The sequence below is a fragment of the Vipera berus genome (assembly GCF_964194415.1).
Source record: "Vipera berus genome assembly, chromosome: 14".
Classification (NCBI taxonomy): Eukaryota; Metazoa; Chordata; class Lepidosauria; order Squamata; family Viperidae; genus Vipera; species Vipera berus.
Genome location: NC_138217.1, coordinates 7,431,709 through 7,447,734, shown reverse-complemented (window position 1 = coordinate 7,447,734; position 16,026 = coordinate 7,431,709). Strand labels below are relative to the sequence as shown.

Here is a 16,026-nt window from a genome sequence, read left to right as displayed (position 1 = left end):
TAGCTGGCTTTAAGATCAAGTGGCCAGCTCTGAAGGAATAGAGCTATGTGATCTCGCTCTCTTTCCTTCCTTCCTTCCTTCCTTCCTCTCCCTCCCTCCTCCATTCTTCTCTCCGTTGCTCCTCTCTCCCTCCCAATTTCTACCGAAGCAGCAGTTCTGGACCGCTGCCGGATGCTTCTTTTGACACAGAGCAAAATTACTTCACTTGATGGCCTTTCTCCTGGGGCTTGACCCTCACAAGCTTCGTGCTGGACCACCCCCCTTTAATCTGCAGCCACCCTCCCACTGACAGGGCCCAGCCAAGAAGCCCAGGCTTTGACCCCCAACCCGCATCTGGTTTCCTTCCAAGACTGCCGCCCATGCAGCCAGCGGAGAAAAGTGACGGGATGGAAAAACAAGGAAGGCCGGAGGTTCTAGCTACGCGTCCTTTCCTGGGCTTGATAGGCTGAAGGTGCCCATGAGGTTAAAAGAGGTGGAGGCGGGTCTGTTTTTAAGAACTTTCTCAGCCAAGTTCTCTGCAAGCCAGAACTGTCTAGGTAGGACAGTGGCCCCCCCCAACTTTTGGGGCACCAAGAACCGGTTCCGTGTAGAGATGGTTTTCTGTGGACCGGAGAAGGCATGGGTTCACGTGCTGCCTGCATCCTGCGGATGGAGCTTCGCTTGTTTGCGCGGCCCAAATAAGCCGACTGGTGGCGGTTGAAGGACCGGGGTTGGGGACCCCCTGGTCAAGGGTCTCCTGCTTGTGCAGGGGGTCAGACTAGAAGACCTCTGAAGCTCCCTTCCAACTCTGTTAATTCTAGGTTCTATGATTAATCTAGGGATGCGGTAGCTCAGTGGGTTAGGACGCTGAGCTTTGTCGATCAGAATGTCAGCAGTTTGGCGGGTCAAAGCCCGAGTGCCGCGTAGCAGAGTGAGTGCCTGTTACTCGTCCCAGCTTCTGCCAACCTAGCAGTTCGAAAGCATGTAAAAAATGCAAGTAGAAAAATAGGGACCACTCCGGTGGGAAGGTAACAGCGTTCCATGCGCCTTTGGCGTCTAGTCATGCCAGCCACATGACCACGGAGACGTCCTCAAACAAGCGCTGGCTCTTTGGCTTTGAAACGGAGATGAGCACCGGCCCCTAGAGTTGGAAACGACTAGCATGCATGTGCGGGGGAACCTTTACCTTTACCTATGATTAATCTGGGCACATTAACTTAACTTATGATAAATGTGGGTGCTCCATCAGTGGAGGTTTTCAAGAAGAGGCAGGACAACCCATTTGTCCAGAATAGACAGGGTTCTCCTGCTTGTGCAGGGGGTTGGACTAGAAGACCTCCAAGGTTCCCTCCCAACTCTTGTTATTCTGCAATTCTGTTAAGCCAGCTTCTTTCATGCGGTTGTTAAAAAAAAACAACACAAGAGGAATATCCTTGAGTTAAGCTCTTGGAGATGACACTGTGCAGTTTTATTGGCAGTGAAACTGAAGTATTTTGACACTGCTTTCCTGTGTGATGGTGTGATTTCCCCCCACCCCCCACCCTTCAAGGTTAGTCTACAGCCTTGAGCTTCCTTGCAGAGGAAATCTCCTGTTCAAGGATGATCTGTGGCCCATTCCAGAATCTTCCAAGGTTGTCTAGGCCTGGCCATCTACCAAAGCCATCCAAATAAAGTAACAGAAATAAAACAGTGCCAGAGCTGTAATAGTCAGCCCTGTCCAGCCAACCAGAGTCCTTGAGTTTAATAATAATAATAATAATAATAATAATAATAATAATAATAATAATAATAATAATAATAATAATAATAATCAGGCATATACATAGAATGAAGGCTATTGCTAAGCACATTGGTTTGTGCTTAAATTGTAAGCCGCCCTGAGTCTTCGGAGAAGGGTGGGATATAAATGGGATTAAATAAATACATAAATAAATAAATAAATAAATAAATAAATAAATAATAATAATAATAATAATAATAATAATAATAATAATAATAATAATAATAATAATAATAATAATAATAATAAAATCACTGAAGATTAGACCAATTACAAGAAGAAAAATATACTTCTCGGGGGAAAAAAATAGCCATTTGAGATGAAGGTCTTTCTGAAGGCTTGCAGCGATGACTGTAAAGGCCCTCTCTACTCACCGAGTTAATTAACCTTAAAATATAGATAATTCTTCAAAAGCACCTCTAAAATCTTTAGGGCCGAGGGGGCTCACCACAAAGAACCAGAAACAGCCAGACCTGTTCCCAAATTCTGGTTTCGTGCTTTGTTTTTTTTCAAGCTGCGGAAGGCAGGAATGATTAAATGGGACAACTCAAGGGTGTTCACTGCAATTAAGTTGATTTCATTTTAACGGAATGTAGATGTTAAGGGCATTTATGTTGGAGTCCCTTGTTCCTTTCATGGTTTGTGTCTTTTTTTTGTGTCCCGGCGAGGCCAAAAGGGGAATTTCGGCCTGCGTTGTGCATGATGGGTTTTTTTCAAGCGTTCAAAGTCTAACCGATTCCACAAAAGTAGCCTGTGGAAATCAGCAGCTCCCACAAGTGGGGATATAACACTGAGGCTTGTCCTCCACCCCCCACCCCCCAAAAAAATGTAACTGGACTTTCTTGGAAAATGTTTCGCTTCTCGTCCTTTCAGTTCTAACTGAACGATGGGTAACAGACCCATTGTGTTCTTCATAATAATAATAATAATAATAATAATAATAATAATAATAATAATAATAATAATAATAATAACAACAACAACAACAACAACAACAGAGCTGGAAGGGACCTTGGAGGTTATCTAGTCCAACCCCCTGCTCAGGCAGGAAACCCTATACCATTTCGGAGAAATGGCTGTCCAGTCTCTTCTTAAAAACTTCCAGTGTTGGAGCATTTCACAGCTTCTGGAGGCAGTTAGAACTAGAGAAGCTTCTTGGATGAACAAGTTCCATCAAACTTTGCAGTAACTCACAAGAGGGAAACATTGCTTAAAAAAAACAAACCAAAAAAGAACGCAGAGTGGAAAAATCTGGACATCATTTATGAAAAAGTGACATTTCCCCACTTTTATTTATGAAGAAAGCCTACTGGAGGCTCAAATCTGGCAAGCATTCTGCAATTTTTATACCGTTTCCCCCCCCCCCCCACCTGCATTTGTCTAACACATTGTTCTCATCTTGGTTAACTATCTCTCTGCTTTATATAACACTGCTTTTGGCTCACAGTTTATTTAATTCCAGATATGTAGGTCTCTTGAGTTCCGGTCTGATAACCATTCAAATGATTACGGTCCTGAGCTTGCCTTCTGGACTCAGTATGGAAAAATCAGATGCCAAGTCACAGGATATTATTAACCTTTCTTGATTTGCTATTTTTGGGGGAAATTTCTGGGTGAGCCCCAATTTGAAGTCTGGAGTGCTCTAGAGAGAGTGAGAGATGACTTGGCTGAGCTAAAAGTCTCTGAGAGGAAAAAAAAAAGGCATCAGAGATTAGATCCGAAAGAGAACTTTTAATCAGAGGCAAAGCAGAACGGATTGGGAACGTCCAAGATAAAAATAAAAATAAAATAAAAACTGCTTCGAGAATGAAAATAGCTGAGTTGTGTGTGTGTGTGTGTGTGTTTTAAAAAATAAATTGTTCTTTTCTTCATCCTAAATAAAACCCACGCAGCTTGAAGCTTGTTGCGTGAAAAACAGGTAAGGAAGAAAAAAAAAGTCAAATAGGGGAACAAACTCTACGCTTTTTAAGAAGATGAAGAATGAAAGGCACTTACGTTGGAATGTCGAAAGTAAGGGCTGTCCAGCTTGGGTGCGTACTTGTCGAACTAGAAAAAAAAAATAAAGTTGGAGAAGTTGGTTAGTTTTGTATAAACCTTGGACTGCAACTGAAGTCTATAACCAAACACAGGATGGCTTGGGGCAGTTCACAGACATGGTGGAGGTGGGTTGCTATTGCAGGCAGTCCCCGAGTTATGACAGCTGTGCCCAAATTTTTATGTCGCTAAGTGAAACACACGTTGAGTTGTCCCCCACACTTTACCACCTTCCCTGCCACAGCTGTTAAAGGGAGTCCCCGCACTTGTGACGTTAAGTAACACGGCGGTTAACCCAATCTGACCTCCCCATGGACTTGGCTTGTCCGAAGGTCACAAAAGGGGGACCCCGTCACCTCAAGACACGGCAATCGTCATAAATGTGAGTCGGTTGAAAGAGTGCCTGAATTTTCATCACAGGAGCATGGGGATGCTGCAACGGCCGCAAGTGTGAAAAAAACGGTGGTAAGTCACTTTTTCCAGCGCCCTTGCGACGGTCGCTAAGTGTGTAAGTTGAGGGCTATCTTGTGATTCGCCTAGCATTTTAAAGAGCCCCCTTTTAGCAAAGCACACAGCTTCCATCCTGATCGAGGAAAATCAGTGGGGTAGGGTGGTGAAGGTACTGGACTAGGAGTGGGGAGACTCAGGTCTTGTCCCCCCCCCCCATATTCTACTCTCTCCCTTCAGCTGGGGGACTCTGGGACAGGCACATAATCACCAGCCCACAGTACTATGAGATAAGATAACCTTTATTGTCATTTTTTTACTGGGGGCACACTGGCCCACATTAAAAATGAAATTCTGTTGCCCATTCAGGCAGTCCTCACACCTGAGACCAAAAATTTTTGTTGGTAAACCGGACGGTTGTTAAACGGTTGCTAAGGGAATCGGGCTGGCCCACTGACTTTGCTTGGCAGAATAGAATAGAGCTGAAAGGGACCTTGGAGGTCTTCTAGTCCAGCCCCCTGCTCAAGCAGGAGAACCTATACCATCTCAGACAAGTGACTGTCCAGCCTCTTCTTAAAAACCACCAGTGATGAAGCTCCCACGATTTCTGGTGGCAAGCTGTTCCACTGGCTAATTGTCCTCACTGTCAGGAAGTTTCTCCTTAAGACGTTGCAAAAGAGGGGGTTCCTTGGACCCCGGGACCGTTATAAATATGAAGCAGTTGCCGAGCGTCCGAATTTTGTTCGCTTGGGGAGGTTTGCAACGGTCAGCTAACAAAGGAGGTAACGAAAAACAGAGTTTTTGTGCCTGCCACCCATGGTGGATCTTGACCTCTCTTTATTTTTAGTCTGTGGTCCAATCGCCCGCTACGTTGGGTGGGTTTGACCCAAATGGCCTCCGCTCCTATTAGTATTCCGATCACGTCCTAAGGACAATTAACTCTCAAGCAGGCAGAGGTCCTATCAAAGGGAGAAAGGGGGAGGGTTTCTCCTTAAAATGGCCCCCTCCCCCAGCCAAACTGTCACGTTGCCTCCTGCGTCCTTTCCCGCCATGCAGGAGAGCAGATTTGCAATTGTGTTAATTACAGTGATTACCGGAGTCATGTACCCTCCAGTGTAAATAACCAGAAATTACTAAAACACATTGCAGCTGGTGATTTCCCCCCCTCCCCCTCCCGTTCTGGCATTTTTGGATTAAGAAAACCCGTTGAGTGGGAGATCGGGAAAGGGGAGAATCAGACACCGGGTGGAAAGACGGGGCAAAATTGTGTGTGTGTGTGTGTGTGTGTGTGGTGGGGGGTTAACGCTCTTCGCCCGACATTAGCAGGGCGTGGCTTGTACAAAGGGATGTCAGGTAAGGCAGTTCGTAAAAATCTCCAGGCTGGGCCAGCTTTCAAGCGAAAATGCAGAGCTTGTTGCGATTCTCAGGAGGAGGAGGAGGAGGAGGAAAGAAAAATGACCCTTGGGCAACGTTCAAAACACCTGAAGGCACTCTAAGGCACGGGTAGGCAACCTTGGCTCTTTTATGACTCGTGGACTTCAACTCCCAGAATTCCTGAGCCAGCCATGTTGGCTGAGGAATTCTGGGAGTTGAAGTCCACAAGTCATGAAGGGGCCAAAGTTTTCCCTGTGCTGGCTCAGGAATTCTGGGAGTTGAAGTCCACGAGTCATGAAGGGGCCATAGTTTCCCTCATGCTGGCTCAGGAATTCTGGGAGTTGAAGTCCACCAGTCATCAAAGAGCCAAGGCTGCCTTCCTCTGCTCTTAAGGGTTGGTGAAACTGTTCTTTGTGCTTGGGTTAAGCGGATTAGTGCCGCCAAAGGGATGACAAGGCGGGAGAAGAAAGGGCAACCTGTCATTTCCCACGGCTTGGCTCTTCCACCACCACCCCCGCGGGGGCCTGCCCCCCCCAAAAATGAAGGAGGCTGGAAACAAAACAGAATGAAACACAGCCAGTTGCAAAAAAAGTTGAACCCTGTTTGGGATTGGGCGTCAAAACGCCCAACGCTGTTGGGAAGAGACGTTGAGCCCGGCCTTTGCTAAAAGGCAGGACCGGGGAAGGAGTCTGCCGCATTTATTTAGTTATGGGGAGCCCCGACCCACACTGACGACCGCAAGGGAGCCCAAAATTTCTGCAGCTTAAGCGAGACAGATGTTCAGTGAGTTTCACCCCATTTTGCAGGGAACTAATGAAGAGACGGGACCGGTGTGTGTGTGTGTGTGTGTGTGTGTGTGTGTGTGTGTGATATGATAGCAGTCTTCCAGTTCTTGAGGGGCTGTCACAAAGAAAGAAGGGGTTGACCTACTCTCCAAAGCACGTGAGGGCAGGACAAGAAGTAAAGGGGAGAAGGCCATTAGAGAGAGATTCAACCTAGAATTAAGGAGAATTTTCCTGATGGTGAGAGGAATTAATCAGTGGAAGGGCTTGCAAAATTGAGGGCGCTCCCCCACAGGAGAACTTTAAGAAGGCATCGGATGGCCACTTGTCTGGAATGGCTCAGGATCCCCTGCTTGAACAGTAGGTTGGACTAGAAGACCTCCAAGGTCCCTTGATTCTACGTTCTACAATTATCTGGGTAAGTTAACATAGATTACGATAAACTGGCGTGGCTGCTCCATCACTGGCGGTTTTTAAGGCAGGATTGGCCTAAGGCAGGGGTAGGCAACCTCGGCTCTTTTATGACTCATGGACTTCAACTTCCAGAATTCCTGAGTCAGCTATGCTGACTCAGGAATTCTGGGAGTTGAAGTCCATGAGTCATAAAAGAGCCGAGGTTGCCTACCCCTGGCCTAAGCCATCTGTCCAAAATGGCGTAAGATCTCCTGCTTGAACAGGGGGGGCGGGTTGGACTAGAAAACCCCCAAAGGTTCCCTTCCAATTCTGGTCTTCTGTGATTCTGAGACAGCTCCTCAAATACACAGCATGGCTGTGAAATGTAAAAAAATAAAATAAAAATAAAATCGAAGGATGGGGAAGCGAGCTGCCTTCCCCCGCTTTGCCCGCCACACCAAGTCAAAGGGTTGCTGTTTTTTCCAACCCAAAATTTGGACCCATCTGTTAACGGGTGGTGACATTTTGAGGAAAGCAGGAAGCCGCTTAGTGGGTGGGCGGTGGCATGCTACCAAATCCGCACAACTCCACTAGCCGGCTGCTAGTGGGAAGGAAATGTTAAAAACGATCCCAAATACCTGAATTAGTCTTTCAGCCGTGCCTTGAACAAATATACTGCCATACAGCGTGGTCAGTGTTGAAAGTACAAATACTTATTGATGGGGCTTCCTCAAGTCAAATGTTAACATTCAGGGGAAGGGGGAAAAAAGAAATGTTCCCACCGCTAACTGGGTGGCACCAACTTGGATAGCAAAGAAGGAAGAATATTTTCACGGGCAGCTGAAATGATGATGGCGGGATGAGAGGCCGAAGGAAAAAGGAGGGTGGCAGTCGGTATACCTTTTGCGTTAAGAACATTCCAAGGGATGGTGGTGGGTTTTCCTGACGCGCAAGAACACTTTTCGCCCTTAAGGGCTCTCTTTGAGTTAGCTGATCTGAGTCTCGTGTTGCTTAGAACAAAAGAGTTGGAAGGGACCTAGTCTAACTCCATGCTTGAGCAGGAGAGCCTCTAACATCTAGACCCGTGGTGGCGAACCTATGGCACGCGGGCCACTGGTGGCACCCAAAGCCCTCTCTGTGGGCACGCGCACCGTCGCCCCAGTCCTAGGCCTATCAGCTGAGTTTTGTAAAACCTTTTCGCTTTAGGCCTCCGCCGCCGTGTGCAAAAAAAGGTTCCACCAATCAATCAATTTCAACTTCTCGCGGGGAAAAAAAAAGATCTCGCAAAGTTGGAATTGATTGATTGAACTTTTTAGTCCCACCCAGTCTGCCGTTACCACCGCAGCCACGCCCACCCAATTGGCCACGCCCACCCGGCACCCGACGATACATGTGGGTTTGGGGTTGCAGTTTTGGGCACTCGGTCTCTAAAAGGTTCGCCATCACTGATCTAGACCAAAGGCTGTCCAATTTCTGTTTGAAAGCGTCCAGTGATGGAGCACTCACAACTTCTGGAGGCAAGCCATTCCACTGGTTAGTTGTTCTAACCGCCAGGAATTTTCTCCTTATTTCTAAGTTGTTTCTCTCTTTGATTAATTTCCACCCGTTGCTTCTTGTCCTGCCTTCAGGAGCTTTGGAGAACAGGTTGAGCTCTTCTCTGTGAGAGCCCCTTGAATAGTTGGAACACTACCGTGCTATCATGCCTCCCTTAGTCCTTCTTTTCATGTGACTAGACATATCTAAATGCCCAGGTCTGTCTGGAAAGTGGAAAGTCTGAGTCCACTCTCCCCTTCCCACCCCCAAAGCAGAAAAAATAAAAATAAAGGCAACACTAAGAAACAGCAGCAGCAAATTACCCCACATTTGTTTGCGGTGGAAAGCGGCAATCGCAACCATGTCTTAAAAGCAAGGCATCCTTTGGATTAGCAGAAGAAGAACGGTTTGGGTCATCCTTCAGGGCCAACCAGAGGTGCTTCTACTGACCCACAGGTTTGGGGAAGGGGTACGCACCAGGGGAGGTGCAGAGTGCGGCATCTGGGGCAGGCTGGACGGGAAAGGAGTGATTGTGTGCTGATGGGTGTGTTGGTGAGTGTGTTGGTGCTGGTGGAAGTCCGCCCTCGGCATCAGACCGAGCGAGCCGCCAGTCCTGTCCGCACTCTGAATCAAAAACCGATTGTTCAGTTCTTGTCTAAGCCGTTCGTGATCTAGAAGAGCAGGGAGAAGGAAAGAGAGAGAGAGAGAAAGGGAAAGAGAGAGAGAGAGAGAGAGAGAGAGAGAGAGAGAGAGAGAGAGAGAGAGAGAGAGAGAGAGAAAAGAAACAAAGGAAGGAAGGAAGGAAGACACCAGGGCCCAGCAGCCTGTGAGTTTCACACAAAAAACGTAGAAGTAAAATAATTCAAAATATTCACCTGGCATTCCCTATTTCTGCACGTCATGCTGTGATGGTTTTCTACGTGAGAACTCATTGGTGGAGGTAAGAGAGATGCCTGTGACAATGTACCAATCAGAATCCCCGAATGAGGCTGGCAATACATGATTGGTTGGTTGAATGATATCAACAGGCTGGTATCTAAAGAACAAGAGAGAATACCATGAGTTATCACAGTAGAAAAAAAATAATTGGGGGGTGTTAGCAACATTCAGCCCCTCCCCACCACCCCTGCCCAGCCCCAGAGACACGACTGATCTTGCTTTCAAGGAGAATACATTTGGGGCGAGAAAAGGGCAACCCAACAAGGTCTCCATCTCTTCTTCCACCCCACTCCAACATTTCTGGAGGAACCTCATCCATGCAATGAAGAAGAGGTTGGACCTTAAAGGTCTACATGGTTCCTTGTGACTTTGACTTTAAGTTGTGGGACCTCAAATCACTGACCGTGTTGCGTTTTTGTGCCTTAACGGGGGCCAGGGAAAATGACTAAGTAATGGATTCTCGTATCTTTTTCTAGAAGGGGGAACTTTCAAACCCAAACTCAAGCCCACTCCGAGACCCTGGCGTTTCAATCTTTTCAAACCCGCCCTTGAAAACCCTTTCAGATTGTGCAAAGCCAACACTGCAAGCCCGATTGGGACAGGGGTCTGAGAATTATCTCCCAAGTTATGGATAAAAGCAACTTAGGATTCCTCACAACTGTTTGAACCTGAAGACCGGGTTGCTTACGTTATTGGAATTGAAATATTAATGTGATAGGACTTGCGCAGCAACGAGGTTGTTCCTAATGCTCCTTCTGGGCCATAAACGGTCTCATGACTTGGTTTTTTTGTTTTTCTAAAGTGATCTAACAATTGGGTTCGAAGATCGCACCAGCGTACAGTGGGAAAAACCTGAATGGTGCATCCGGGTCAAATTGATGCTTTAGACTGGATCAGAACCAGTTCTCAGGACCTTCCTAGCTACAGTGATGTTGTGAGAGCTTTGAGGAGGCGAAGAGAAAATGGGCTTATTATTACAAGTAGTACAATTTGCCAAGTTAACTGGACTGATAGCAGCTCTCCAGGGCTCCAGGCTGAGGACTTGGGCATCAGCTGCTACCTGGCCCATAATTCATTGCTAGGATCCCTGACCTCAACGAAATGAAGGCGGCTTCATATCCAACCTTACTCGGGGCAGGAAGCCTCTACCTCAAAATTTCTATGAAAGGGGCCATCCTCTCTCTAAATTGGTTCTATCATGGAAGTCTCTTCCATGGAAGTCAGATGGAACTCTCTAGCCCAAGGGTAGGCAACCTTGGCTCTCATAGGACTCGCGGACTTCAACTCCCAGAATTCCTGAGCCAGCCACGCTGAGGGGAAAGGGAGAGGTTTCCATGCTGAGCCATGCTGGCTCAGGAATTCTGGGAGTTGAAGTCCACGAGTCCTAAAAGAGCCAAGGTTGCCTACCCCTGATCTAACCTATTCCTTGTTGCCCAACTCTTGAGTTGTCCCATTGAATAAAGCTTCCGAGAAGAAGCTCTGGATGCACACATTCAGTCCAATCTCTTTCTGACTTCAAGTCTCTGGGACTGAAGGCAAACGTGTATTTTCCAGAAGACAAGTCCGACGGAGATTGGAAATTCAGCCTGCAACACTGCAGCCGCTTTCTTCTCTTCTTTCCTATCTGAATTAAAAATCTTCCAAGGAGGAAATGAGCGAATCGAAAAGCATCGCTGCTATTAGCAGTTACAAATCGCTTCCAGCCTCCTCTTTCTCACTTCTTCACTACCTTTGCGTAGGAAATCAGATAAGGTTTTGGCACACGTGTGTATCTACTTTAATCTCCGTGCTATGTAGGGTTTTTTTTTCTTTCTTTCTTGGCTCTACAATCTCTTTCTCTTTTCTTGTTGGTGTTTTAGGTGGTTTTTTTTGTTTGTTTTGGATTTCACCATTAATCCAAATGGGTGAATTATAGAGTCAAAGGCCAGATGAAAAGGGGGCCTTGAACAGGGAGAAATCCACCATAGGTTCCAGTTGCTGCAGGAACAGACCTAAGACAATGGAAAACTATAAAGGGAATACGCAGGGGGAAAAAAAATCAAATGTTGCAAATGAAAAATAAATAAAAGCTTTGCTTCCTCCAGGAATCCAGATGTCCAGCTTTACAAGGGGAGCATCTGCCCCAAAACTGGAACGCCGGGAAATAATATTATTGCATATGTGCATGTTTATTGCATACGTTTATTTGCCTTCTAGAGGAACGGATTGCTTTCCACCAAGGCATTTTTTTTTATATTTCCTAGTTTAGCTGTGCTTCGTACGTAGACTCAATCCAGGATTTTCTCCTGGCCTGCTAAGGACAGAAATGTCATTTGCATACGTTGATTAATTCCCAACTGTGAATGTTATTGAGGAATTTGTTTTGCATCCATACATGAATAACGATGAGTGCCAGGGTCTCTAGCTTCCCCACGGTGATGGCACATAAAATCAGGGCTTGCTGGAAGAATTTTGCAACTGGGAAGGAATTATCAAAAAAGGGATGTGCGGTTAGGCTTTTAAAAACAAACAAAACAGTTTAATGGTCCATCCAGTACTAAGGATGAAACTTGCATGTTAGGTACAATAGGGGAATTCTATGAAAAATGGCAGCTCTGCCTCAAAAGTTCTCCAAACCAGTTCTCCCCACATGTGCTTCAACTTCATAGCTCAAGTCCCAATTCCCATCTTGGCTAGGAAGTTCCACACATCTGGAGGATATCAGATTTCATTTACTCCTATTTTATAATTCCACCACGGGACTAAGCATTTCTCTGTGCCAGTAGTACACTGCTATTTATCCAAGACGGAGGCAGAGACTCACAAAAAAAAATGATGGACAGGGTAGAACGTTCAACTCAAGAGATTATGTTTTTGAGCCACTGTGGGGTTACTTCTGTTCAAAAAAGTTGAGATTAGAACTCAAAATATGCTCTCGTTTCTTTTCTCATTTTTTCTTTCTGGTTTTGACTGGTTTTTTTTTACTGTAGAAGGAGTGGCAGAATCTGAGGGTGGAGTGAAAATGGGGATTAGCCTAGAATCTCTACATAGTCACAAGCAAACTACAACCTTTCTTGAATTCCACTGACCCCTATTTAACACCTGGCAGAAGCTGAGATCACCGTTCTCAATTCCAAGCATGAGTTGAGAAGGTTCCTGTGCATAGCCTTTTAGCAATAAAGCAGTTTAATTGGACCGTCACATATGGAGCTGATCTTTTGCGCCCAAAGGTTATCTACATACAGCAGTGGCCAAAATTGTGGAAACCTTTTGGGAAAAGTGCATTTTTGAGGTTTGATGGCTAATAACACCACTTTTTTTTGGGGGGGGGAGTAGTACCATAAAATTATATATCAATGGAAAGATAATTTAATCAAGAATGCAATGCAACAAAGCTTGTTCAATTATCTGTACCGTATTCTACGAAAAGTTATAGCCACATCACCAGAAAAAAGGAAGCACAAGTTGCTCAGGTTGATATCAGGTAGCTTTCCTTCCTCTGATTGTAGCCAATGAGCATTGAGTGTTTAGAGAGCCAATCGGGGGGGGGTCATCTTGTTTTGGCAATGAGCCAATCAGATCACAGTAGGATTCGGTTATCGATGTCACGCGTTGAAGCCGAGAGGAGGACATTTGTCAGTGTGTTATGTGATCGCTATCAAGTCGGTTGGGGTATTTGTGTGTTCTTTCATTTAGTGAGCTCGTAAAACGTAATAAAATTAAAGTCATGGCGCAAAGAGCTGACTGGTCGCCCAGAAAGCGATGTAAAATAGGGTTATTAAGCGAACGAGGCTACAGCGATAAAAGAAATGAGAAGAAAAATTGGCAGAAACTTAACCAAAGGTGGCATTTCTACCGTACACTTTTCCCAAAAGGTTTCCACAATTTGGGCTGCTGCTTGTAGCTTGGACCGAGGACTTAACCGTGCGCCTCTTTCAAAGTGAGGGAGCGGTGGTGAACCTATCTTAGTACAGAATCCGGAGAGCAGGTGGCACCTACCTGCGGGGTGACCTGGGATCACAAGGCTGTTGGTGGGCAAGGCTGGAGGTGGGGGCGGCAGCGTGGGAGGGGGGGCGAACATGGCCGGATGGTGCTGATGTTGGGATTGTGATCGGAGAGGGAAGTGTGAAGCGGCGAGGTTGGAGATGGAAAGGGGCACCACGGGGCCAGAGGAGTGGTGGGGTGGGATCTGCGGGGAGAGAGAGAGGTGCTTGGGGAGGCTAATGCTTGTGGCACTGCTGGCGCTGCTGCTTCTGCTGTGAAAAGAAACAAAAGAAATGGGGTGGGGAAAGAGAGGAGGAGGAGGAGATGGAGAACATGGTTAGAGAAGGACCAGATGGTCTACAAAACAACACCATTATCCTTGGAAGCACCCCAGCTCCCTAGCCCCAAGAAAACAAAAGTTTTTGCAGTGTGTACACCAGCCTTCTTCTCTTACTTGAGGTTCTTCAACATCCAGAAAAAGTGGAATTTCTGGACACTTGTTCCCAGAGAAAAGCGCCTTCTGCCATCTCAATTAGGTCCAGCATTAACTGGATGACCTTAACGTCTCCTCTTCCTTGAACTTTCTCTTCCAGTCTGATGCATCTGAGATCCACTTAACTACTCCCAGCTTGATGTCCTTCATGATATTTTACCCTCTACTCTGGTTAACTACGATGTTCTGAGGTCTTCCCTCCAGAACAGAATGAGAAATATCCTGCACAACTTTTTGTCTTAAAATCAGTCATTCTCCCTATCTTAGCAATTTGCCTTCTCTACCTTAATCATTTCCCGCACTTAGCAGACCCACCAGGGGCTGGGAGAACCTGGAGGAACTTCCCATTAACATGAATCAAAACTCATGTGATTTCCAAGTCCGGTGCACGGAGAGGAAAAAGGTTTTTTTGCGAACAACAAAAATGTTCACTGCCACGTTCCTGCTCTCACAAAGTTTGAGGAATTTTGGGAAAGGAATCCAGAAAACGATTGTGGTGGAACCACTGGCTGGATGCCCTGATTAGGGGAGTTAAAAGACATTCCAGCTTAGAGCTGATTCGGGGAAGGAAGTGTTTGAAGTCAAATCCTTAATATGTGCCTTTTCCAAGGGAAGGCAGACAGTCTGGTGAGATTCTTGTAAACTGGGCGATCAGCAATAAAGAAAACATATCTGATCCATTCTCAGCGCTGTTCTGGTTGCTTGCACCCAATGACGATTGTCCAAACTCTCCAGTTGGGTGCTAGATTGAAAACACACACACACGCGTGCACACACACACACACACACACACACACACCCTTCCAATCAACCTTAGCTGACCCTACCTGATATTGTTGAGTCCGTTGTGGGCCACTTGGTGATGAACTTGATAACCGAGAGGAGGGGGGATATGACTCGGCAACTGTGTCCGAAGCTCAGGCAACAACTGAGGTTGTGACTGCGGTCTAGGCTGAGGTTGCGACTGAGGCCGAGGCTGCGGCTGAGGGGTGAGCCTCGGAGGTGCTGGTGCTGGGATCAACGGTTCCTTTTTCAACACTGGGCTAGGCCGAGTGCTTGATGTGGGCACAGAAGAGCTGGACGTCACAACTGTTGTGGTAGGTGGTGGGCTGGAGAGGGGTAGAACAAAGGGCACGTCTGTGTTCAGTTCCTGGCTGCGTTCTAGCCCAGACACTTTAGGGATGTTTCCTGCTTTTGTTTCGGCCTTGTCATTCGAGGTTGGACCTACAATAACAAAGCAAGCGTAGGGGATTAAAAACAAAACTTACGTGCAAGATTTTTCTCAGCTCAAGGAAAGGAAGTTGTCGATCCCTCTGGCTGGGAATGAAGTCCAGCACATATGGAGAACATCACATCATTCAAACAAAGTTATTCTGTGTTTTTTTTTGTTCCATTACAACATCCTTTGCCGTACCCTCAACTTAAGATGGATCCCAGCAGTCCTCAATTCCTCGGGGTGTTTCAAAAGCAAAACTTAAAACCAGAGTGGATGTTCGTTGAAGATTTATTTGCAGGAAGGAAAAAAAAAGAATCAAGGAAGTTCTCATCCTTTGCAAACTAGGAAGGGACCACTTTCTACAAAATGGCTCACGTCTTCCACAGGTTAGGATAAACAAAGCTACCACCCAAGAAGAGGGGTGGTGGTGGTGGTGGTCAACCTGTTTTCCAAAGCCCCAGAAGGAAAGACAGGAAAGAATGGACGGAAACTCATCAAGGAGAGAAGCAACCTGGAACTAAGGAGAAACTTCCCAACGGCGAGGACAATCAACCAGTGGAACAGCTTTGCCTTCAGAAGGTGTGGGTGCCTTCATCACTGGAGGCTTTTAAGAAAAGACTGGACAGTCACTTGGCTGAAATGGTATATATGGGGTCTCCTGCTTGTGCACACGGGTGTTGTGATTCAGGGTCAGCCTGTGGGTTCGGCAGTTGGGTTGGACGACTCAGAGGAGGAGGGGGGTGTTGAAGAGCTTGCTGATGATGGCCTTGAGGCTCCGCAGAGCCCTCAGCCAGGCCCCTCCCACCTGGTCACGACGGAGACCCAGCTGTGTGAGCCTGACAGCATGGATGAAGATGACCCACAGCTGGCCCTGTTCAAGGACGCCCGACGCAGGAGGCAGTCAATCAGGAGTAAACAGAGGAAGGCAATGGGGCACCTTGGAAGGAGGCAGAGAGAAGCCACGCCCTGAACTGTATATAAGGGGAATGTGTGGGAGGGCTGGTTTGCTGAAGGCAACCGCTTGAGTAATTCCTGTTTCATAGCTCCTGTTTCATGGTTGGTGTCTTGTTTTGCTCTGTTTTATGTTAATAAA

At 46.6% G+C, this 16,026-nt stretch overlaps 1 protein-coding gene across 1 annotated transcript in view; it reads right to left on the bottom strand.

Moving 5' to 3' along the window:
- FBRSL1 (fibrosin like 1) overlaps positions 1-16,026 on the bottom strand; it is a 523,964-nt gene that overhangs the window by 22,183 nt on the left and 485,755 nt on the right. Inside the window, exons 8-11 of the mRNA XM_081338816.1 lie at positions 14,545-14,941; positions 13,240-13,496; positions 9,198-9,358; positions 3,755-3,805 (exon numbers count right to left, since the gene is read on the bottom strand). Coding sequence (XP_081194942.1) covers positions 3,755-3,805; positions 9,198-9,358; positions 13,240-13,496; positions 14,545-14,941 — 866 coding nt within the window. The remainder of the gene's footprint in view (positions 1-3,754; positions 3,806-9,197; positions 9,359-13,239; positions 13,497-14,544; positions 14,942-16,026) is intronic.